Source organism: Choristoneura fumiferana, chromosome 2 (genome assembly GCF_025370935.1).
Source record: "Choristoneura fumiferana chromosome 2, NRCan_CFum_1, whole genome shotgun sequence".
NCBI lineage: Eukaryota > Metazoa > Arthropoda > Insecta > Lepidoptera > Tortricidae > Choristoneura > Choristoneura fumiferana.
The window spans coordinates 18006888-18034226 of NC_133473.1; the positions used below are offsets into that span (position 1 = coordinate 18006888).

The 27339-nt window shown below is 37.9% G+C and overlaps 1 protein-coding gene across 1 annotated transcript; it reads right to left on the minus strand.

The window, feature by feature from the left end:
• Positions 1 to 369: 369 nt before the first annotated feature.
• LOC141445308 (uncharacterized) lies at positions 370 to 6676 on the minus strand. Its single transcript, XM_074111103.1, has 2 exons — positions 6412 to 6676; positions 370 to 526 (listed from the first exon to the last, which is right to left on the minus strand). The coding sequence occupies exons 1-2, from the start codon at positions 6500 to 6502 to the stop codon at positions 390 to 392; spliced, it is 228 nt and encodes a 75-aa protein (XP_073967204.1). The 5' UTR covers positions 6503 to 6676; the 3' UTR covers positions 370 to 389.
• Between the last annotated feature and the right edge of the window lie 20663 nt (positions 6677 to 27339).

The window sequence follows — 27339 nt, forward strand, 5'->3', positions numbered from 1 at the left end:
CAATTTTATACAATTATCATAGTGTTACCTACTCATTCCTGAAAAAAAAAAGAGTTTTACAGATCGACAGACAGACAGACAACACCGTGATTCAACAACATTTTTTTTTCTTTTTGATGTACGGAACTTCAAAAAATATCATCAGTTCGCCAAATCGTCCGTCAGGTTCAAAATATACATTTCCTAAGGTTCTTATCGTAATATTGTAAGATATTCCAGTTATAATTCAACAAAGTTCCATAACATATTTTCTTTACAGATCATCGGGGATTTTCATTATTATTTTATTTTACTGCTTCATAGTTCAAGAATTTGAGGAGACTAATCAATTGTGCTAGCACACACGGGGATTAATATTGACAAAAGAACTTAATTTTTATGTGGTTTCTTTATTTAGGTATTTTAGTAACTAGCGTAATTTTCCCTTGAGGCCGCTTCTTGTTCTTTTCTTTGTACATTTTCTTTTCAAAACCGTAGACCGAGTAGAAGGACAGAGGCACCACCGTCGACGATACTGGTTGTAGATCTGCAAAAAAAAAAGAAAAAAATATATGATTTTTCTTTGACGCGAATGGATTAGAAACCTGTGAAAATAATCATCATTCATCCGAGCCTATATACGTCCCACTGCTGGGCACAGGCTTCCTCTCAGAGCAAGAGGGCTTGGGCCTTAGTTCCCCGAGAAGCCGCGTGGTGGCCTAATGGTTTGACCTATCGCCTCTCAAGCAGAGGGTCGTGGGTTCGAACCCCAGCTCGCACCTCTGAGTTTTTCGAAATTCATGTGCGGAAATACATTTGAAATTTACCACGAGCTTTGCGGTGAAGGAAAACATCGTGAGGAAATCTGCACAAACCTGCGAAGCGATTCAATGGTGCGTGCGAAGTTCCCAATCCGCACTGGGCCCGCGTGAAAATAATAAATAAATAAATATCATGGGACACTTGACACCAATACGGTATTTGACAGTTCTGATTTTGCCATATCTTAATATTATTATGAAAATATAGATAAACCGATAGTGTTTAGCGAAGAGAAAATTTAAATCGGTTGAAAATTGGATTTATAGTGATTTTTTGAAAAATTTATATACCTGTCTCTTTCTCAAACGCTTTTCTTTATGCAGCAAGTATGGCGGTACTGGCGTGTGACGTCACATGCCAGTATGTCTTTCTCTGTCTAATCTTGAATTTCAAACCTTTATAACTTTGTTATTTGTAAAGGTAGCTTAGAAATTGTTTTTCTATTCAATAACAGGCATTGTATAGTTTTAATTTATAAAACATATACAAAATAGTCAAATACCGTATTGACCTAGTCCCAAACTAAGCATAGCTTGTACTATGGACACTAGGCAACGGATAAACATACTTATACAGATAAATACATACTTAAATACATATTAAACATCCAAGACCCGAGAACAAACATTCGTATTATTCATACAAATATCTGCCCCGGCCGGGATTCGAACCCGTGACCTTAAGCTTCGTAGTCCGGTTCTCTAACCACTTGGCCATCCGGTCGTCAAAAATTAAATTTAAATTCAGTTTTTAAATGATTTCCTGTTTTCCAAATTCAGTTTTATTTCAATACAACCCCAATCGCGTATCAAGACTTACAATAAATAATAAATAATAATAATAATAATAGGCAGAGAGTTGACAAACAACCAAGCCCTAAGGGTTGTATTCAGAGACATAATTCCAATACCTAATTAATTGTGCAATTTGAAATTAAATTATAGAAAAAAGGTATTGTGATGTCTAATGTAATATTTCAAATATTAGTTTAAAAACTTAGAATAAAAGGTAAGGTAATGTGGAGTAAGTAAGTAATTGAAAAACTAATGCGAGGTGCTAAGAACTAGAATACAAGTATGGTTTCAATTTTTTATGCGTTTCAAAAAAACTATGTCTCTTTGGAGATGATGGAACAATATTCCATACATAAAAATATACGTAGTGGCACAAAATTTGTCCCACTCTATGTAAAATATTAAATTACCTATTAAACACTGCACATAATTGAAGACCAGATTTTTTACCGCTCGGTATGTTTCGCCAAAGTTTATATAACATTATAACATTATTTACTTGTAGATTAAAGATTATAAAACGTCGGAAATGTTAACACTGATTTTAGACAGTAACTAGATTCTGCCGGCATTCCGCACTCGAGGCGAGTACTCGCGCGAGTCGATTGTGCGGTAAGTGGCGCTCGAGTGACCTCGCTGCGCGGGCCACGGTCAAGTGTGCAAGTAAGGTGCGTTATATAACCGGAATGTATTTAGGGCTCCGCGGTTTTATTGCTATTTTACTCGATAACTTGATCCAAAGAATTACTGGTAGTTTAGTAGTACTTCGAACCTAGGATCGAGATAAAAATACCTACGAGGCCCAAGCTTATGAAAAACAACCATTATGTAGATGTCCAATAAGTATGAAACCGTAAGTATAAACAATTATGAAACCGTTGTAGTGACTACATACATTACATTACTCCTAATATTATTATATACACATATAGTAACAAGATTTTAATTTTGCAGAGATCTAGCTGTAGAAATATTCTAAAAGAACCACTAATGGCAATTTAGTAAGAACATGTTTTTTTTTATGCGACTGGATGGCAAACGAGCAAGTGGGTCTCCTGATGGTAAGAGATCACCACCGCCCATAAACATCTGCAACACCAGGGGTATTGCAGATGCGTTGCCAACCTAGGGGCTAAGATAGGATACCTCAAGTGCCAGTAATTTCACCGGATGTCTTACTCTCCACGCCGAACAGTGCAAGCAGCAGCTTCACGGCAGGATTAACGAGCAAGATGGTGGTAGTAATCCGGGCGGACCTTGCACAAGGTCCTACCACCTGCATGGCATGTATGACAACAACAAGATAAATAAAGTGTGTGGGCAGCTGCAGCAGTGGTTCTCAGGCGAACGGGCTCATCATGAACCTTACCAAGTCGAACATCATGCTGTTCTCGGGTAGGGGTATCGTGTCACCGCCATTTCTGTATCGTTTACTATTTATAATAAAGAGTCATTGCATTGTATTGCACTTCCAAAGCTGCATGGAAAATGATCGGTTATTTTAGCTCATCCTGTTTCGAATAAAGTTGAAGTAAACTCATTTACGGTAATGCCATTTAGGTATTGGCATTATGTAAATACCAGGGAACAATGAGATGTCAAATGTTACGCGCCATTGCACAACGAGCGCGCTGCAATCACTGCACGGCTAATTATATCCTATCCTAGGCTTGGTCCTATATATCAAATCAACGGAATTGTGTAAGGACTCACAATAGACGACCAGACGACCAGACGACCAGACGACAACCAGATGGCCTAGTGGTTAGAGAACCTGACTACGAAGCTTGAGGTCCCGGGTTCGATTCCCGTGTCGGGGCAGATATTTGTATGAAAAATACGAATGTTTGTTCTCGGGTCTTGGGTGTTTAATATGTATCTAAGTATGTATCTATCTATATAATTATATTTATCCGTTGCTTAGTACCCATAACACAAGCTTTGCTAAGCTTACTTTGGGACTAGGTCAATTGGTGTGAATTGTCCCGTGATATTTATTTATTTATTTATTTAATTGAACCTTTTCAAATGAAATGTCAGTGACATCGCATTGCCTGAAAAATTTATAGACAAAGAAATAGACGCTGGCAAAATCGACCCGTTGGTAAGAAGACATTTATTAAAGAAAAAATTGAAATAGAAATATTTATTGCATAAACTGTGAGGAGTGTACAAAATCTACATGAGGTACAAAGTATCAACCAACAGCTTCCCGTTTCGGGTATAAGTAAGTACGATATATTCAGATAAAATTAATTCTAATGAAGTATTTAGTACTACTGTACTGTACTGTGTGTATGTACTATTGTACTATCAATCCTGCAAACTAGTTCGGAAGGTTTGTTTGACGAGTCCTCGAAATTAACTTTAACACTGACCTGCCGTAATGTAAAAAGTTTACGTCGCATTATCACTCGTCTAAGTTTAGTGGCTCAATTAGCTAAGTATGTGGTTCAGTAATGGAAATCTTGTTATTTTTAAGTTCAGTAAAAATGGCGACTTCACTATGGTTAATAAAGGGTTTATATGTAACAATTAATATAGCATTCCAATTTCTTTGGTTTCAACGGACCCACGATATTGATTAATTATTTATTTACTTCACAATCCTTTTTTTTCTAAATCTGTCCAGCTGTCAGACAAATTCGGACATACATACTTTCATACTCATTTTTAGAGTTCCGGAGCCAAAATGGCAAAAACGGAACCCTTATAGTTTCGCCATGTCTGTCTGTCTGTCCGTCCGTCCGCGGCTTTGCTCAGGGACTTTCAATGCTATAAAGCTGTAATTTTGCACGGATATATATGTAAACTATGCCGCAAAATAGTACAATAAAAAATAAAAAAAATTTTTTTTTAAAGTACCTCCCATAGACGTAAAGTGGGGGTGTTTTTTTTTTCATCCAACCCTATAGTGTGGGGTATCGTTGGATTGGTCTTTTAAAACTATTAGGGGTTTGCTAAGACGATTTTTCGATTCATTGATTTTTTTGCGAAATATTCAACTTTAAAGTGCAAATTTTCATTAAAATCTAGCGTCCCCCCCTCTAAAATCTAAACCGGTGGGTGGAAAAATTTGAAAAAATTCAAGATGGTATATGAAAACTTTAAGGAAAACTATAACGGCTAAGTTTTCTTGAGAATTATTAGTAGTTTTACTCTTAAATAGCAGCCTAAGGTATAAAATATACCTAAACTTGGAAGATTCCGTATAAAATACGAAATCCTTAGAAAAATATTACTTAATTTTTTCGTAATGGCTACGGAACCCTATTTTGGGCGTGTCCGACACGCTCCTGGCCGGTTTTTTTTAAATTATTAGTATCAAGACGATTCCCACTAAAGTTATAAAAATAAAATGTTATCTTAATAATTAAAAGTAACCCCGCAGCCCACACAAATTTTGCGAGTTATATAATGTTAAAAATAAATCTTCAAAGTTATTTGAAATTATGTTCAATTCACTGCAAGCATAAGATCTATTTTTATACAGACTGTTAAGTTAGTATAGTTTTTTTTTTAAGTGCAAGTAGCGAACGATTACGAAGGTAATGCAACCGCTTGACCTCCGTCAGATGCATTAAAATATTTAAAGGTTGATGTAAACAACATATGCTTTAAGACCAAATAACTTAGACATTAATATAACTTCATTATTCCTTATTCATAATTTCTTTCTCTTTTATATTGTTGTTGTTACACGTTACTCCAGTACAAGTTCTAAGTTTTAATTTAAATACTTTATTATTTCATATAAGCATTATTATAGGGATAAACGAATCTTATCGTTTTTGACCTCAGATTTAGAAAAACAAACTGCAGTTTGAAAAAAATACTGTGAAATCAGATTTGATTTCTCTCTTTCACAATATACGTAAAAAACAATACATCTTTTATCTTTATTAAATAAAAAAAACAGTTGAAAAAGTTTCAAGGCCAGACAGACACCTGTTTAGCCATTTTATTCATAATTAAATGCAAATAGATACCAAATAATATAATCAAATTGAAATATTCAGACATTAGCATAACGTTTGATCCTAGCTTATTAATTATGCAACAAAGAATTTATTTAAGAAAGATAATGTTGTTTTCAATACGACACCTTCTTAAAATAGTTAAGAATAATTTTTAGTGAAATATAATGTGAGTAAGAATCTATCCACTTACTACAAAGTATTGTATCAATAAAGTAACATTACGATTTACACACACACAAACACGAACAATATCATTAAAAAGATTGTGTCGCTTTTTCTTCATTAATTTTCTCCGGGGATAAAGAAAAAACTAACGCAGGCAGCTGCTATTATTACACGTTTGTTATATTGAAATCATATGAAAGCATATTTCTAATTAACTCTGATGTGAATTCAATTAATTACATAGCTAACATATCAAAACTTATTAATTATTCGACCTCTCTAAAGCTACGTTATGACAAATAAACACTGTTTTGATTCTGATCGTAAATAAGAGATATTGTTTTGTAATAATTAAATACGAGTATCACATTATGCTAATGTTTAAAAATTCCACGATTCTCACATATTATGACTACGGCCGCTGCAATGTAGTTGAAACGTCGAGATAAATTTAACAATAAATATAGTAGTCGTACAATGAATTTTTATGTGTATCGAATGTGTAAATAAATGTTTCTCTCTCTCTCTCTCTCTCGTGATTATGTCTCGAAATATTATTAATTTATTAGTACTTAATGAACTAAATAAGACAGCGCAGTTTAATCAAAACAATATAAGTGCGTCGCGCTTAAATCAAGCCGAACTGATAAATTATTTCGATTAAAACTCACCTGGTTTTAAAACATTGTCCGCGTCTCGCCTGTACAGCATCCCCGAGCAACACGCAAAAAAACACAACACGAAAACCAAACAAAATTTCATTCTTGAAGCGGCACGTATATAGCGGGATCACAGAGCACGACAGCAGATATATTTCAACCTGTATTTATTTGACACCCTTCCGTGTCGCGGCGCGCACTCGTATAGACTCGAATAAAGTATCGAACGTATCGGTGACATTCTGATACGGCCGCCGGCATTCGAGTTGGCAAAATCTAATATGAATACGCTTTTGGTAAATACGGCCCGGCTACAGCGTATGGCTCGAATCACCTACTTTCTTGTAAATAATGTCCGGACGTGGGCCTAATAAAATGGAAGTCGGAACAGCGGATTTCACGTACGTTTGTTCCGTGAAAAGAACAATTGAATGCTCGTAAGGAGTAACGAGTGCCGTGTCGTCGTTTTCTCGATGTCAGGCTCCTTCTGTATCAGTTCATCTTTGCTGGATCAGGGTTTTGCTACTATGATACCGAGTTATGCTTTCAGGCACGTCTTGTGTGTAGAGTTGTAGATAAACTTATATTTACGCCACTTTTGCAGTCTAAACTTCTGCTAAATAATTTATCGGTTTGATACTTCACGGAAACTGATGACGTGAGTTATTTATGATTTTTACTGATTTAATGCGTTCATAACTATTATAATAATTCAAAAGTCAAGTTAATTGCAAGAGCGTCAATGTAGCAAGTCAACTGACACAGCGAGGTACCGAATACAGTGTTTGCTAGTTCAAAACGGCAGTAAATATTTGCTGATTTTTCACTCTATTATTTATTATTTTCTACCACTATGCTGTAAGCAAAATTTCATGGCAATTGGTGCAGTTGAGGCATGAAAGGGGAACAAACAAACAAAGTCACTTTTGCATTTATCTAAATAAAGATTGCGTTTTGCACAAGAGATGAACGATGTATCTTTGCAGTGAAATAATAAGGTTATGATTACTTATGATGTTCAACACTGTGTAATCTTCCGGATTCATCTTTATATTCTCACGGATGAGATCATGGCACTCGATGTGACTCAATGCGGGGGCGGGAAATATGTCTCGGAGACTTCTTTCCAACTATGCGCATACTGACACTGTGTTGCCACTAACTGCCTCAGATACGTCAACTAATATTATTATTTAATCGTTCATTTGTGTACCGGTTTTGTGTGTATCTTTTTCTGATTAGTTTTAGCTTTGTCCGTTGTTCCGTATATTTATCCGTTACTTAGTACCCATAACACAAGCTTTGGGACTAGGTCAATTGGTGTGTATTGTCCCGTGATATTTCGTTACTACTTTAAAAATCTCGTATCAACGGTTGACATAATCAATATGTCAACAAAATAGAGCCTTGACATAATGAACATAAAATCCACTCAGAAAGATTATCGATTTTTAGGAACAAGTTTTTTTTAAAGTAGTGACGATTTATTTATTTTGTCTCTTCAATATTTAAATAATTCTTCGTTCTTCACGACCTCTATTTATTTAACCTCGCAAGTTCTAACTTTTTGTAATAGATTATAGTGATTTAGACAAAACCTAGGTTCACAGTACGTGGTTTTGATTTTTTTTAAATACCTACTTATTCCAATGTCAACTTTTAAAAAAAAATTTTTGGTGTAAAAAATAATGCACATGAAATCTTAGTATAACAGTAGTTAACAGTGCACCAAAAAGGATGCCACTTAGCAAATGCCGATGTCTGAATTTCTTCAGTCATGGCGCTGGTTTCAGGGCAACCACGTGCAATTAGTGCTGAAAATAGTACATTCGACAGTTATTCTTGCAATTAATCTGTACTTTATAAAGTACGCGAGAACTTACGAGTTTTTAACCATATTAAAAGATAATAGCCCTACCAAATACTTCAACACTTGCGCCAGAGAAGCGACCGACAGCCAGGGCAACTGGCGTGGAATTGCTTGACGTACTACGTGACCACGACTCAGTATCTGACAGAGAAGAGACCCATATTAAGTGAAGGATCCGATACTATTCATCATCATCATCATCATAATCAGCATCTCAGCGGTATGACATTCACTGTTGGAAATAGGCTTCCCCCATAGACCTTCAGTTGCTTCGGTGGGCAGCGGCTTGCATCCACCGTGATCCCACATCAGATCAGATCAGGATCGTGATCAGGTCATCCGTCCATCTAATTGGTGGACGTCCTACGCTGTGCTTGCCGATCCGCGGTCTCCACTCGAGAAGTATTCGGCCCCAACGGCCATCTGTTCTCCGTGCTATAATGTCCTGCCCATTGCCACTTCAACGAGCTAATTCGCTTCCGATTCCGATACTATTAATCGATTATAATGTTGCAATAATGTAATAAAAATCCTGATAGATATTATGGATTGGTAATTTTTTCCTTGGTAAACTTTAAAGCAGGTGGTTTGACGTGAGGCGTCTCAAGCAGGGATCGTGGGTTCAAATCCGGGTTCACATTTGAGTTTTTCGAAATTCATGTGCGCGTTAACCTTAGAAATTTCCCACGAGCCATGGTGAAGGAAAACATCGCGAGGAAACATGCATATACCTGCAGAGTAATTCAATGATGCGTGTGAAATTTCCAACCCGGAACTACGGCCCAAGTCCTCTTGTTTTGAGAGGAGGCGTGTGTCCAGCAGTGGGACACATAGACTGGAATCATGAGTTTAAAAAATAGGTGTAATTTAGAAGCAAAAGTAATCCTAATATCTAAGGTCAACGCGTTCTTACGTTACGCCAGTATTTATTGGAGGTAAATATTAGAACACGGTGTTTCTTGTGTCTCTCCGATGTTATTTCCAGCGATTCCTTATGTTCATATGATTCACGTGCGATAAAAAAACTAAGTAATGTCTGAACCGTCCTCATATTGAAACCGGTTCCGCAGGTATTCTTCTTTTAAATAATAATTCTAAATGACATGACGTCAATATAGACTATTTCGCGTCTTACTACAACATGGGTGCCTTTAAAAGACAAGTGTCTTGCTACAACATGAATGCCTTTAAAAGATGATTGTACCACTTTTTGTACCAGAAGCAGTTCCGTGGCATGCCCTTTTGTCGGCTTTTATGTACTTACATTGAATAGGGATTATTTTTTTAGTGGTTAACACGGCATTTCTGTATTTGTAATACGACTGACTACTGGTCACAGCCATCCTTTTGGAATGAGGAGGCATGTTGCTGTGTAGTTCCCATGCAATACTAGTAATAATTGGGAGCATCGCAAATATCACAGAATTGCTTCAGTGGTGTGTAATCTTACTTTATTTTAGGTGGCATTTTTTTTTTATACAGTATAGGCTTGCGTTTGGCCACAATCACGCCTGATGGAAAGTGAGGATGAGGCCTACGATGTGTAACGAATCCTACCTAAACTAGATTTAAACTCTTAACCTAAAGCTTACTGCGATGCCTACAAACCGAATTTATTTATTATTAACTTATTATGGGTTCTCAACCTACAAATTTACCTAAACCTAACAAGTTGATTTACCTTATTTAAGACATAAAATTGGCCAAGTGATTGCTAGTGGTCTAGTATAAGGAACCTACGTTATGTCCGAGGAAGTAACCCTTTAGTACGTTTAGTATAATGGGAAAAGAGCTTACTTATTATATAATAAAACTAAATAATAAAGAGAAGATAAAAGAAGAACAAATGAAGAATGTAGTTAGTTGTTTAAAGTAGTCTGTCAATAGTCTATGATATGTTCGTGTGGAAGAAGGTATTTTATTTCGCAGCTAAAGTTCAGAGGCCCACTCCCCGCCTCTGAAAGTGGCCTTCGCCCCGTACTGGACACGCCTCCTCTGCGTTAGCCCTGAAGGAGCATACTACCTCTTCCTTGTTAGGAGATAAAACACATCTTTATGTTATAAGAGAGGACATTTCAAAGGGAAGTCAATTATAGCCTGAGGCTGTTCCTGGATCAAACCCGTGATCACAATACTCCTGTAGTAACAAACCCAACTTCAGCAGAATGTAGAGATAAGTTATAGTGCTTAATTATATTGATTAATGAGTAGTTTCCGGATCACCTGGTACCGGTCAACCACTGACTTGCTCTGCCTTAGTCTTAATCAATATGACTTACATTGTAAGTTTACAGAAGAAAAAATAGAGCCTTATTACTTATTGAAATAGTTGATATTAATAGCCACTACAGGTTCATACAATCCAAGGTCCATTGCCAGGAACGACCACAGTCTTCAAAGGAGATTCTACTTTCAGCAAATAAATATTATTCCATTGTGAGTTGTTGAATTATTTTGTCTCACTTGTAATTGAGGCTACTAGCGTTTGTAACTTAGGACATTGAATGAAAAGTGAAACGCCGAAACCCTTCATTCGTCGGACGTCAAGGTCAGTCATTTAGTTGTCTATATTTATGTAAGTATGTCGCCATGAGTATGGCTAGGTTCTGAATGTAGCAGGCAAGCTTTAAAGCAGCCTTAGGCAAATTGGTGAGTAGCTGTATAGTTAATGGAAAGAAAACACAATTAACACACACACACAAGTAAAGTCAAATCAAATAAAATAGAGCAAATACAACATCCACCTTACCAAGTGGAAGTAAACACAATTCAAGCCTACCATATCCTAGTCCTACTTCTAAACTAACCAACTAATCTACACGATACAGCAGACTAGAAGCCCGGGCTCCACATTTAGATTACTCGCGGAGTCTCTCTCAAGGTGCAGTGAGAGAGCCTATTCTAAATTACCCCTAAGTCGAGTGGGTGGCTCTGTTTCCTACGCCTATCACCCGTGTGCTCACCAGTATCTGTCGTGTTAGGATTGGGAAAGACAAATACCGATGCCGAAGAATAAATGTGTGAATAGATAAATAAATAGATAAGGAGGACAAGATCTTGGTTGATTTAGGACACCGGTATGGCATCCCAAACCCTCCAAAACCCAGGGAGAAAATTAGGCCTGTCTCTTCCGGTATAATACAAGACCCCGCCCTTACTCCATAGGCGTACACTGACACTGAAGAACGTTCCCAGGGAAAGTCAGCCTGTCCGTTACCACCGCTAGGTGACCTGGCTCCCATTCCCTAGGAATCGGCTTTTACTGAGCCGAAACTCGATAAGTCCTCTACTATTCCAGAAATATTTAAAATCACAACTGATTGTGATCCCCAAACCCCATAATGAATCAATACGCAATTCCCAGCGATGGATACCTTAATACCAAAAGCCTTCGATACCAAGATACACAAAGCAGGGAAACCACACACCAATTCACTATAAAAATAACACAAAACAATTTAAAAATACGATAGAAATAAATCTAAGTGTCCCAGAGAGAACCTCTCGAGTCCGTGTCGAAGAAAAGAATCCCCCCTCCTTTCGCGCGCTCCTATTTATACCCCAATTCCGGCGACTATGGCGACAATGGCGACAATGGCGACCGATAGTAGAAACAGGCCGCGGCCATTGCGTCGGGCAGGAAAGGCTCTGCCGCGCTATTTCCACGTTCGTACTGGATAGTTTAATGTTGCCAATAATCTCGTTCGCATATTTATGGGTAGATTAGCTTTATTTGTTCATAATTTACCTTTATTTAATAAAATTAATAAATTAGTTTAGCCTCTCCTAATAAACCTATGTTCACATAAGGCGAAACATTACGGACCATAGGCCGTATTGTTACAGATGGAGCACGCTTGCCTAGTAAATACTCATTCACCCTGGAATTGAAAGCGGCCAAATTGTAGTGTTCAGGAAACACAGTCGCAGGCAGGGAATTCCACTCTTTTGCTGTGCACATTATATAATTATACAATACTGAAAAACTTAGAGGTGCGAGCCAGGGTTTGAACCTGCGAACCTCTGGATGAGAGACCAAAGGTCAAACTACTAGGCTGCCACGGCTTAGGTATTGAAAGCCGTAATAGTTTACTGGCTGGAAAAAGAAGGGGTATATACAACACTTTTAAAGCAAGATACCTAACCCAATCGATTGATATCGAAACTAGGCCAAATGATTTAAAACCCTATCCCGTACCTCGTATCATGTTATCTGCCTGCACTTTGATTTTATAGACCTTAAGGCTGGTATATATTTAGCTGAACAGAAAGATTGATGCGCGACCTTAATGTTGATTAAATTGGATAGACCTTCGACGGCCGTACTTGATTTTCACATGCAAAATAAAAGGATTTACGATAGATTTACAGTGTGCACGAGTGCGCCGAATATAGGCCAGCCGTTTTACGATTACTGAGCCGAACCCTAGCAACGGTAAAGTTTACGCGCAACCAAAAAAGGAAACTTGAGACACGCAAACAAAACAAGCTAGTGTCTTATTGCCATAATTAACTTTGTGAAACATGAAGCCACTCAAAGTGCTGAGGCTGTAGAAGCCCGCAACTGAGACTCAACTTGTGCTAAACTCCTGGGCAAGGGGCCCACAGGGATTTTTAGTTGCTCAACTATTTTGGGTGAACATTGTTTTATAATATTGTAGCACTGCGTTAACTGGTGGCTTAGGGGCATTTAGGTTGCCCGAAAAGTAGATGTCAGCAGAATAACGACGGGTCGGTCGGACTCCGCTATTTAACCTTGAGGAAAGTTCTTTCCTAGTTTCGTCTATGAAATGCAACATTTTTTGTCTGAAACTAACCAAAGTTTCGGCTCGGATTTGGAAAGGTTCGTTGAATTGGCAATGGGTGGATCAGCGTAGGATGTCCTCCAATGAGATGGACAAATGAACTTGATAAAGCTGCAGGTTCACAGTACATGCAGGCCGCTTCCAACCGAAGCAACTGGAGGTCTATGAGGGAGGCCTATGTCAAACAGTAGACGTCCTACGGCTTATATAATGATGATGGTGATGACGATGGGTCGTCATCATCTTATTATATTTACCAGATGATACCTAAGTGCTAATGGGCGATTATTCAAGCGTTCAAACCGTCTCATTTCTCTGGTGGAATTGGCTGTAGATTTTGATGTCGTTTTCGATCTTATGTTAGTGTTCCTTGTATTTCTATTAGGTAGATAATTAAAAAACTGAATCAGAATATTTGGCCATTTTAACAGAAAATTACAGAAAAGTGTCCAAAAAATTTGACGGTTAATAACCGCCCTGATTAGTCCGAAGATGTAGGTCTTGCATAGCCAGTTTTTAAAAGCAGTTTTTTAAATTCACATGTTATGTTACGTGCGTCCTGTACGTGCAATCAATACTTCATCTAGCCACTGAATGGTTTGCTCTAATTCTAACTTGACTTCATTAGTTTCTATTCATCAAAGTTCACAAATTTTATGTAATCCGTGCTACGCGGCGTATTCACAGTCAATTAACCGGTCTGCAACATTCGCGAACACGGTGTAATGTATGGGCCAGAGCGATAGGCCTGCAAACAGAGACCTAGGCCATTTAATAATGGTATCTCTAAATTTCTAGATTAAGTTTCTTAACAGTTCTAAGAAAATATTTGCATTTGCATTTTAGATTAGTTTTACCATCATCTCTGACTTATCCTAATATTATAATGGCCCCGCGCGGATCAGGTGGGCTACTACGAAATTCGAAGTTCATATCTTACCGTCTCTCTCACTCTTGTATTAAATAACATTAGCGTCAGCAGGACGGCAAGATACGAAGTTCGAAACTTCATTCACACCATTGAATTGCTGCGCTCGTGAATGCAGGTACGATGTCTTCCTTCTCCTACAAACCTGTAGCTATTTCTTAAATATAATTTCACATATAAAATTAAAATAATTTATATATGCAGGTGGTAGGACCTTGTGCAAGGTCCGCCCGGATTGCTACCACCATATCGAAAATACAAACTGAGAAAAAGAGACCAGCACTGGGAATCGAACCCAGGTCCTCAGCAATCCGTGCTGCGTGCTATAACCCCTACACCACCGCTGGACAGGAATCTAGACACGAATTTCTCCTATGCATACATATCTCAGATTGCTTATTTCTACTACGCTACTTATGCAGCAGCACTAGCGACATCTATGTTCCGCTCTCATCGAGAGACGTCACACTCTTTCGGAACCAACCGCTCACCCAGACAAGAGATGTCGCTACTAAGCAATCAAATTATGATTGTTTTTTTTTGGAGTCTTTTTGTATTTTTTATTTCAACTCCAAATTTGTTACTTTTACGGGTATCCCGTGAAGCCATATCGAAAATACAACCTGGGTTCGATTCCCAGCGCTGGTCTCTTTTTCTGATTTTTCTGTGCATCCATGTCTCAGTTTGTATTTTCGATATGTTTTCACGGGATACCCGTAAAAGTAACAAATTTGGAGTTGAAATAAAAAATACAAAAAGACTAAAAAAAAAACAATCATAATGCTACCACCATCTTGCTCGCTAATCCTGCCGTGAAGCAGCAGTGCTTGCACTGTTGTGTTTCGGCGTGGAGAGTAAGACATCCGGTGAAATTACTGGACTTGAGGTATCCCATCATAGGAATCTAGGTTGGCAACGCATCTGCAATACCCCTGGTGTTGCAGATGTTTATGGGCGGTGGTGATCTCTTACCATCAGGAGACCCACTTGCTAAAAAAATATATATATAATTGGATTTTATACATACATATATACATAATTTGGAAAACACAGAATGGCTTTTTAGAGAGGGTTCAAACACAGGACATTTTGCTCCAAAGTAAGTCAAGCTGAGCGCGGACCGGGAGACGAGCTGTCGGTAGGGCTCCAACAAGATGGAGCGACGACCTGGTTAAGATCGCGGGATCGCGGTAGATGCGAAAAGCACAAGACCGGTCTGAGTGGAGAGCCTTGGGGGGAGGCCTATGTCTGGACATAGGCTGCTGGCAGTGGACGTCTTTCGGCTGACATGATAATGATGATGAAATCAAGCTGAGTGAGTTAGTGCTGAGTGACTAAGCGATCAAGTTTTTTGAGTCCTATGATTTTTTTATTAATTTGTCCTATGACTAAAGTTGTCACGGTCTGGGGGTTTAATATCATATGTAATTAAGTCTTGTTATTATGCCTTGTGTCTAAGATTATTAGTTTAATTCTAAATATATTGGAGTGACGTTGACTTTGTGACCTTTAATTGTTATTATAATTAAACTTTTGTATCTGTTATTTGTGAAAACAGTTAATACTCTAAAACCGGGTTAAGTTGCTTACTTTTACTTACTTTATTTCCTTAGATTTGTATGATTAGCCAAATTTAAATTAATAATATATATATATATTTCTATTAATTTTCAAGGCTAGAGTGAATAGGCTGTTACTGAACCAGTGAGATACACCTTTGGCCGCATCTGCACTTAACATCAAGTGCAATAGGGGTCAATCACGGTCAGTTATATGTAAAAAAAACATTATAGCCAAAATATGCATTCATACCTTCTTCGATTTTTCATTGTACTCTTCTTTATTTATTTAAAGAAGCTCCAGAAATACCTGAAGAATACGCGGGAGGCGCGTAATAAAGGCCGCCAGCGCGACGAGAGTCGACACAAGACAGTAACGACGTTACAAAGTAATAAAGGTACTGTAGATTATTCAGGGATCATATTCAAAACCAAAGCCGAACATCAAAAACATTTTCGTAGCCCATTTTCAAGTAACACAAAATTTCTCACATAATATCAGTGACTACAGGTGCAAATTACTGCCCTGCGGGGCAAAGGGACGCTTCCAGCACGTATATCAGGACCAGCCATTTGTGATCTCTGGAAATTTAGTTGGAGAACCGACCCAGGGTCGCTCGCGAAGGGATTCCGCAGGCAAGGAAGTTCTCCTTAGAATGGCGGCATGAAAGCCCAGTTGCAATATGGGTATCAAGGGAAATAACACAGCGTCGCGTAGAGCAGTGAAGTTATAATGTTCCGTTAGCTAGTCCGCTAACACCCGAACACCTAAATAAGGCTTAATAAATAGAAGGCTATCTTGCTCCCAGGAAATTTACGCGTCAAAAGAATTTAATCGGAAACGGTGGCCATTGGTTATTTAAAAACTATTCCAATTGCGACACGGGCGTTAGTGGCAAACAAAGTAAAACACCGAAAATGGGCTATTCAAAGGGAGTAAGATCCGACATTTTGGCGAAATAAATGTCGCTGGTGCCGATGTAAAATTTACTTTATCATTCATTCATAGAGTCTTTTATTCCTCGCGTGATCCTTGGCACAGAGTTCGAAAATGTAATGAAAGGCGAACTAACATTTTTATAGGGGTCCCAACGACTCTTGGAGCGGCAGCGAGCGTTTTACATTTAAGGAATCCGCACTATTATATGTGGCGGAACACATCGCGACATCTTTTCGTGCTTCGTACTTCCTCCCCACTCTTGTAGATTTCCTCAATTATATTTAAGTGCATAGTAACAAAGCCCCAAGGTTTACCCTTATTAAGAAATATATTCATAAATGTGATCTTTATTTTCTAACACTCAAAGACACTAAGAAATAATAGATTTATCAACTTTTTATGCGGCATCGACATCTGCTGAAATGATACCAACGTATAAACCAATTCGATTTAAATAAAACCAATTAGTATTATTGTTTGATACCACAATACTACATAGTATTTTTTTCTGCATAGTATTTTTTTGTTGGAATAAATAAATAAATAGTTGAAATAAAAATGTCGATCGTGCTTTTAAAATTTAGGACATACTCGTATTTGGCCAAGAATTGCTGCTTTGTGCGAATAATATCATTTTAGAGTAATTACTCAGTTCCGTCTGTGGAAATGACATCTGCGAATTAAATCATTATCATGTTGTAAGGGACCTTTGGCTTTGTGATGCGGCTGGCTGGCTCCGAAATGTAGCTATCAGTAAGATAGGTGGGTTGAGAGACATTTAAGAGATATAATCTGTTACTCTAGCTTGCTAACAAAACCTGTAAATAGCAGAAATGTAGAGATCGTCTAGTTTCAATATAAACGTCTTTCCCGTATGTAAAAGTTCAAATTTTAATGCAAAGCTCTCATGGCATGCCACAGAGTTTTGCTCCTCCAGTACCTGTCAAGTGTAGTACTAGAACTGTAATAATCTACTAATATTACAAATGCGAAGTTGTGTGTGTGTTTTGGACAGTCGTTCTTAACACAACCTCAATGAAGACCACGATATAAACTTTGGAAATTCCCAGGAGAATTTTATAAAATCCCGGAATTTCAATTGTAACTACCAGCAGGGATACTACGAAACTTGAAACTCGAAGTTCGTGTCGTGCGGTCCCTCTCGCTCTCGTATTAAATAGTATAAGTGTCAGAGGGACCGCACGACACGAACTTCGAGTTTCGAGTTTCGTAGTAGCCCTGCAGATCGAATAGTTTACGCGCGCGAAGCCGCGGGTATACTCTAGTCTTATATGAAAGTAAGTGACATTTCATTGCGAGCACGATGACGTTGTCTGCAAAAAATCCGGCTTCAATACCATCCCGATATACTTTTTGCAATTATATTATATCGATAGATTTTTTTAAATACTAAGTTTGATATAAAATACTTTTCATACATTAAACAATTCGGTGAAGGACTTTTATACTTCAAATCTTAGATCACTAAGAGCCAATCTGCCATGTAGGACAATGCACACAAACAAAATACAGCACATATGCAAATATGACCTTAGTATTTATACATTGAAAGTATTTTTTCTCGACTCGTAGACGCTATATTATTGTCATCAGCGAGCTTTAACATGTGTCGCAGTTATTTAGTGACAAAGCTAGAACATCTGTATAATTTCTGCAAAAAGAGCAAGAGTCGTGACTATAACTCTTGAACCAAAAAGGAATCTGAAAATGGCATCACACGTTTTCTAGTCACAAAATTGCACATAAACTGTATGTATTTTTTGCAAGTTAAACACTGAAATGCAACTTATACTTGCACAGTAAAGTTGTGATGTATTTGATGTCTATTATAAATTTGATTGATTCGTACTTAAGTTAATATTTTACTAAGTATTTGATCTAATCTAATTAATTACTTCTTATCTCTTTATCACTTAAAAGTAAAATAATCTAATAATGAAACTTAGAGTGGCCCTCTTGAACAAAAACAAATCTTCGACCGTCATTCAAACTAGATTTTTCGCAGACAACCTTATATCACCGTGGTCGCAATCAAATAGCACTTAGATATTTTGATAACGTCTGTCAATGGGCGTCTGGAAATATCACACCGACCGAACATATTTTGAGAACACCCTACATTACATAAGTAAATACCGTGTTCTCAGATTCAAATTGGTAAGCCCACACGCGTCACAGGATAATGCGTAAAATCAAAACGTCCGTATTCGATAAGAGCACGTCGCACTCGGTCCGATTCCGTTACCGAGAAATGTCTTTCCAATCTCCAACATATATGGACCAAGCTGTAATAGAGAGTATTTTGCGGGGTCTTTTCTTATTTTTTACGAGCGAACGCCGGGCGGTATTACGTCGACATGTGGCCAGGAGCTCGGTTATTATTTTTAGGGACGATGACTCTGATACGTTCTGCTTTATTTGGATCGTACGGTTTGAAATTGGAAGTTTTTTTTCATCGAACGCCTAGTTCATAGTTATTGTGAATTTACAACTGATTGAAACGATGTTTTCAATTTGATTGTTTTGAAATAAATGGAATATTTTGGGTATTTTTGGAAGATTTGGGTAGCGATAAGGCCGCCTATTTACCTTGTAATTTTCTCTCTGTGTATCTGTTTTTTGCATCGCTTACTATTTGCGGTGTACAATAAAGATTCATTGTATTGTATTGTAATTTTTAAACCAGTGAGAATTTGTTCACGTATGAAAAAGTTGCTAGTTGAGTTAGTATAGCAAAAATAACGACTATCAGGCGTTCGATATACAGCCAATTTGTAGTCAATATTTAGATCGCGTGATTCGAAAAGAGCGTGTAGTCTACGAGCAGCAGAATAAATTGACAGCGACACAAAACATGGAATCGCAAATCGGAGCTGAAAATATGAAGTATATTCTTAGAATCATTAGCCATTTTCAAGCATTTGTCACGTAGTATTGTGTTCATAGAAACAGGAATACTACTTCTATACTACTACAGAGTCAAAACACGTTGCATAGATATTTATAGATTCACTACTTCAATACGAATGTTTCCAAATTCAGATGAAGGTGCAATAACAGTTCAGTGGATGATTTGGATCAAATAGCTCTGAGTTGAGGTGCAATAAACCTTTGAGGTGAAAAGGGTTCCACGTGTCTACGGTATTTTAAACTAAACTGCAGGATTTATTTAGGAACATATTCTACTAGCTGTTGCCCGCGACTCTGTTCACGTAGACCTCACCCTATCCTATCCTTTATTGCTATCCCTCGGGAACTTTGCAATTTTCCGGGATATTTTTTTTAATATATAATAGGGGGAAAACGAGCGTGCGGGTCGTCTGATGAGAAGCAATCACCGCCGTCCATAGACACCTGGCAACACGAGGGGTATCACAGGTGCGCCGGCCCTTTGAGAGACTGATAGGCTCGTTTTTTAAAGATCCCTAAGATCCGTATACCGGATTTCAACAAAATCGGTTCAGTAGATTTAGAAATTACCCCCTACAACCTCATAAACTCACAAACTTCTTTATAATTCTATAAAGTATAGAAGTATAGATTTCAAAATGACGCGTTAAGTAGGCACCGTCGAGTTCTTGTATTTTTGAGCAAAAATTTTATCAAAAAAAAAGTAAACGACTGTATTTTTCAGGACGCAAAAGCGTGGTTAGAATTATGACTGAATTTTTGGCCAGAAGTATAAAAACTCGATTGTACTCGTGCCCTAATAATTTGACCTTTCTAGCACATGGTTGAGTTCGGTTCGCAATCCCGAGATTTTCAGAATTTATACGCAAAATTACGTTTCAAAGTTACCATCATCTACTACTAAAACAGATCTGTTCACTCACGAAGGCGCGCCCCTCCACAGATAATTATCAATGTGCACGAGTAAACCTCGTACTTTACACGTTGTGTTAGTCTCCGTGTGCGTGACTGACGGTACGCTTGCGACTGAGGACACGTTGGAGCTGCGCAAACATAGATATGTCGTACGGATACTAATATTATAAAATGTAATAAATAAAATGTGGAGGGGCGCGCCTTCGTGAGTGATCAGATCTGTACCAACATATAGCTGCAAAACAATGAATTTTGCAATCCTGCGAAACTATATGGGTCTTGTAGGACTAAGGAACCCTAGAAAAGTAAGAATATTTTTTTACTTCTCATGCTCGTAAAGTTCGTGTTTATGCTGGATCTAGGCGACATAAATGACTTTTTATGCTCTAGTGCATAAAGTAAAATCTTCTTCTAAGACCAAGGTGTCAACAGCCACAAACAAAAAAGTTTCTACATATTTTTTTTAAATATTAATTTATATAAAAATAAAAATCAATTAGAATCAATCAAAATAAATTAATAAAATACAATTGTAATCCATGAAAAATAAAAGGTATAGTAATTGAACAATTGTTTGCACTGTTGCTATTTCATTTTCTCGCAATCGAAGTGAAAAGCAGTGTGTAAAACTCGAGCATTAAACCAATTTTCCCCTCGACGTATCTATCAACCCTCGCCGTACCGGCTCGGGTGGCTATATGAACGTCTTGGGTAAAATGGCCTGTTTTATGCTCTTCTTGTACAATCTACTATTAACGACGATACACTCAAGATTAGAATCCTAAATACTATCACAGAAGCAAGGACAACGAATAATAAAGAATCTTCAAAATCAAAAGTATTACGCAAGTCCCGTAAATTCCACATGCTGAAGCTAAAACCAAGCAATATAAAAAACCCCTTCTTTTGTATGTAATAAGAACATAAAATAAATAAAAATGTTTATTTCCTCAATTACATACAGTGTTTTCTTTATAAGGAGGGTTGGGATCCCCCAGTCTAGTAAATAAATAGATACCTGTGTCAGGGGCTCTCTACAGTTTTTTTAGTGATATTTACCTACTACAGAAAATCTAATGAGTTGAATCCATTAGGTACGCTTCTTTATTTTCTCTATAAATATCCCATTCTAGCGCATTGGCGCTGCAGCCCGAGGGTATCGCAAGTATTTGCAAGTATCTGAGAGTATTTTCATTCGCGGTATTCGTTTGGCGTCAAGTACAATTTATATCGGTGCCGTCCCGCTAAGTGGAAACATAGCTCAAGGCGACATTCACGGTTTTTCAGAGGATTCTCTCAAAATGAATTTTGTTATAGAGTATTTTATGCTTGGTACGAGTACTCAGTAGCGAACGTAGGAAGAAAATGAAAGTTAAGTAATTTGAGTATGGGACGAGAATATTAGAAATATGCACGTATCTGACAGTAAAGAAAAAAACAGTATGGAAGAATAATTTAAGAAGTCTTAAGTTAATATTTAGGGGACGAGAAATACCAATATTAATAAAATAAATGCCTTGAACCAAAGTGGAAATTTTAATACCTAAAAAAACTACCATGTAACTATACTATTTTCAGAAATGGCCTTTTTACTCACTGTGGAAAATTTCTCTGTCCATTTTATTTATTGAATTAAGTTCACAGTTTTCTTTCCATTCAACTTTAAAAAGATCCAAAAAAATAACAGCGTTTTAAAAACTAAACATATCGAGAGCAATGAGTAGGGTGTGGGGTGTACAAGTGGTTTTCTTTGGATATTTTGGATTTAAGACTACTTAGTATATATTTAAAAAGAAATCAGGCTGAGAATTTTTCTACTCTCAGTTTTTAATAGTTCTAAAGTATATAAATTTGGGTATGCATTTTTTTTGGCTTTTCTTACCCACTACGCCAAATTACATTCTAAGATCATACAAGAAGAAAAAAATTCCAGAGCAATTTTCCGATGAAAATGAGCGTCAAAAAAGGAATTATCATAAAAAAATATTCTCATGTTTGACAAAAGTTTTAGATTTTTATCTAGTTTCACATACAAATGACTTATTTGGTAAAATAATTTTGGACAGAGGAATTACTCGGTTCCAATATAAACAGATTTGTATTTTTACGTATAAACCTAACCTAACCTAACTTAGGATTGTTTTTTTTGGATATTTATGTAAGTTTCGGCTCATACTATACAATAACCAAGCAAAATTTCATCGACTGAGACCTCCATACACCAACTTGCTTAATTTCCTACACTATTATAAATCTAACTGGCACTCAATGAAGGTTTCTTTAATAGGCAAAATGTCGCTAGATGGCGTTAGAGTCGTGGGGTTCGTTTGACATTATAGTCTCATTTAGTTAAATATTTAATCAAATACAAACGTGACACAAATGTCAAAATTGTCAAACGGACATGCATGAACAAACATGTATTCATGCAGGTACTTCACTACTGTAAGAACACACAAATCAAGATGTGTTTTGCTCTGATGATGAACTCTGGTTGAGTTCGAAACGCTTCAGAGCAGTGTGGTGGTGATAGTTAGGTTCGTGTGATTTGTACGTTCTTATAGTGCGGAGGTGGAGTAGCCGCAACAACACATTTGTTGCATAGATGTAGCTGTCTCAAGGTCGCGGGTGAGCAAAGTAATTATTTGTAGTTCACAGAAACATTTAGATTTTTTTTTTATGACAAATAATCCCTAAGTGGGAACAACAGAGAAGATGAAAAGCCTTCACAAAAGGTGACCTAGTGTGTTTAAAATTAGACCGAGCTGGATCAAAGCGGCGCTCGCAGCGTCACTTCAGCCCCACACAAACGATGTTTAGGACTTCGTTATTACTGTTTGCGAGGAATTTTGAGACATGCTTATTAATTTTTTCATCACACTTGCTCGTAAACAGTGTCGCAACATGCAGGCTACCTTGGTTGCAACCGCCCAAATAAAACCCTCGACCTTAATGTGCTTGTCATGAAACCCGTGGTCGGTAAATGAGTCATTGCGCGTACACATTTCCTTGTCATGAAGCCCAAGATCGGTAAATGAGTCCGGGCCCGTACTGATGCTGCTGCGCGCGCTGCTGCAGGACTACATGCACACGCGGCTCAGGCACATGCTGCGGTAGGGGGAGGGGGAGGGCGGCGCTGCCAAGAGCGCAGCCTAAGGTATCGCCAATATTTGGAACAATTATATTTTTCTTTTAGAAATATAAAATTTTACTCGCAAATGTGATGAAAAACATTGTATGTCGCACGGGCGGTACTAGAATTACGAACATCGATTCATTAAAGCCCTCAGTCTTCGAGTTCGGGCTTCTAATAGACTCTCGTTCGTAATTCCTTATTTACCGCCCTTAAGACACAATGTACTATTCTAGTGTTAGTTTGATGATGCTCTTGTTTCGGGAGCCATATTGTAGTGACACTGAGACAAGTGACCTTACGTTTTTAGAGTTGACATTATAAAGAGATAATCTTTGTTGGTTGATACACTATTCCAAATTAGATATTGTTATTTTATTTCATGATAATGACGACCAGATGGCCAAGTGGTTAGAGAACCTGACTACGGAGCTTGAGGTGTCCCGGGTTCGATTCCCGGTCGGGCAGATATTTGTATGAATAATACGAATGTTTCTTCTCGGGTCTTGGATGTTTAATATGTATATAAGTATGTATTTCCGTTGCCTAGTATCCATAGTAAAAGCTTTGCTTGTTTTGGGACTAGGTCAATTGGAGTCAAGTGTCCCATGATATTTATTTACCACCAACCATTTTAAAAAGCTAATAAGCCCCCCCCCCCCAGCGGAACGTGAAACAGTTGAAATGATTTTTATTAAACACCTGCAGCTGTTGTCCGCGACACCGTCTGCGTAGAATTGGTTTATATAGCTATCCCTTGGGAACTATGCGATTTTCGGGGATGAAAACTATCCTATATATTATGTCCTTTCCCGGGACTCAAAACATCTGAATACCGCATTTTATCTAAATTGGTTCAGTGGTTTGAACGTAAAGAAGTAACAAACAAACAAACAGACTCACGAACTTCCACATTTATAATATTAGTGGGATATTTATAATATTTTTTTACCAAATAGCTGGCAAACGAGCATGCGGGTCACCTGATGGTAAGTGATCACCGCCGCCCATGGACACCTACAGCATTATTAGGACTGCGGGTGCGTTGCGGCCTAAAGGGGGGAATGGACTGACGGGGGAGAGGGCTATAGGGGGAGGGGAGGGGGCGTTAAAGGGGGGGGATGGTTAAGTATCACTGCGAGAAAATTCTCTTTCACATAATAAAATCGCATCGTAATCGTTTCATCTGTTTGACGATCAAATTTTTATAGCACCCCTCTTTTCATCGGGGGTTGTAGACATCTGTAGACATCCGTCAACGGACCGTCTATAAATAGATATCCTTGTATACATGTGATATTTTTACTGGATGGATGTCAACTTCAAGTGTCCGCTGCATGTACACACATTTATTGTAAGCCATACAACACCGCAAGTCCGGCAAAAAAACGGACGAAATTGAAAACAACGGACGTCTACAATACGCCAAACGGGCGATACGTCCAGTAGCGTCTACTCTACATACACCAATACACCGTCACGGATGACCGCTCTCTCTTACGCCGGACCGGTGTCCGTCGCGCCGAGGGGAGGCGGCGATGCATCCGGCGAAATTAAGTCGCCGGACAAGTGTCCGGTGCATGTACACACATTCATTGCAAGTCATACAACACCATCGATATGGTTTATCGTAATGGTTTTCGATATGGTTTCACGGGATACCCGTAAAAGTAACGAATTTGGAGTTGCAATAAAAAATACAAAAAGACTCCAAAAAACCAATCATTTGATTGCTTAGTAGCGACATCTCTTGTCTGGGTGAGCGGTTAGTTCCGAAAGAATGAGACGTCTCTCGATGAGAATGAAACAATAGATGTCACTAGTGCTGCTGCTTAAGTAGCGTAGTGAAAAAAAGCAACCTGTGATATGTATGCATAGGAGAAATTCGTGCCTAAATTCCTGCCCAGCGGCGTGTAGGGGTTATAGCACGCAGCACGGATTGCTGAGGAACTGGGTTCGATTCCCAGCGCTGGTCTCTTTTTCTGGTTTTTCTGTGCATCCTTGTCTCAGTTTTTATTTCCCGTACAACACCGCAAGTCCGGTAAAATCAACGGACGTCTGTAAGCGGCCTTATACTCGTAACCGTTGGAAACATTAATCTCTTATCCACATCCAGAACACATTGTAAGCGGGATTAGGATTTTATCCCACTACTGAAATATTTCTAATCCTTTAAAAGGTTCTGACGTGCTGGCTGTTAATCCGAGGATTTGCTATTGCAGTACTTAAAAGATCATTCTGTTTTTTTTTTACTCCTATGAACATTCGTATTAAACCACTTACTTATATTCTTCCCAATATCTAGGTACGTTACGAGTTTAACAAGTTTAAATAAAAGAATTACAAAGTTAATTACCAACAATTTTTGAGCTGGTCACGATTTGAATGGTCCCGACTGTTGAATTTTAAGTTAGCTACTTGACAACATTCTAGACCACTAGACTTATTTTCTTCCTTTTAGTTTTTAAGGTTTTTTACTTTGTTTTATACTTTTTTGATATTTCTCTGAAAATGGTAGATTAAAAGTATTAAAACCCATATCTATTTAGAATGGGCTAATTTTAGTTTTCATTTCATACCCATTTTTTTTTCACAGACGCCACATTGAAATATTATATACCCTATGTCACTTCGACATTTATGACAAATCCAATGATATCTAATATGTTAAAATCCGTCCAGCCGTTTAGGCTGCAGCGAGGACCAAAGAAATGGACATACATACCCACATATGTACATACATACATACGCTCGAAAAACATACCACTCCTTTAGGCAGTCGGGTAATAAAACAAATGTAAATCAGATAATAAGTATACCGTTTTATAGGTACAGTCACCAGCACCAATATCTGACACTTCAAGTGTGCATAAACATCTGATCAGATACTTGTGTCAGATACTTTTGCACGCTCCGCTGTCGCAGATACTAATGCTGGTGACTGTACTACATTGTATTAAATCTTTGCGTTTTTATCATAGTCCCAATTATTATAAACAAAAGCGTATTACATAGTGACGGCAAGAGAAATAAAGAAGGTGAAATAACCATCAGTAATTGCCATCATTATCTTAGCTGAGCACAGGCCTCCCCGCAGATTAAAAGTTCCAGCGCGCGCGGGCCAGGTGGGAATTGGAAACCTTAACCGTTGCAGTGCTTTACAGGTCCATAATACAGATATCCTTACGGTGTTTTTGTTCACTGAAAAGCTTATGGTTAATTTTAAGTAGGTTAGTAGTACCATTTCTTCCGTGGATGTCGTAAGAGGCGACTGAAGATATAAGTTAAGGTATACCGCAGGCGACAGGCTTGCAACCTGTCACTATTGTACCGTTTTTGTCAAACATAAAACCTAAAATTGCTAAAACTGGCTCCGCGGTAACGTTTCGTGTGATGTTTGTGTGTGTTTGTGTGTGTGTGTGTGTGTGTGTGTGTGTGTGTGTGTGTGTGTGTGTGTGTGTGTGTGTGTGTGTGTGTGTGTGTGTGCGTGTGTGTGTGTGTGTGTGTGTGTGTGTGTGTGTGTGTGTGTGTGTGTAGTAGTAGTAGTAGTAGTAGTAGTACCTAGGTTAGTTTCACATAATGAATTCCAAAAATATATGAAGGGTGAGCCAGGTTGTGAACCCACGACCCTCTGAGATACCAAAGGCTAAAACGCAAAGCTATAAGAATAACGTTAGAATAAAAAAGCGGGTGAGATTATTTTTAATATCAGGTTAGGTTATTAACTTCCGCCGTAACGCAAACACATGAGATCTATAAAAAATACGTAAGCACGTCTAATAAAGTTGATAAAGAATAACGATGCTTCGTAAACATAATCTCGTCGGGCTAGCAAATGGAAGATTCATGTTCCATTATT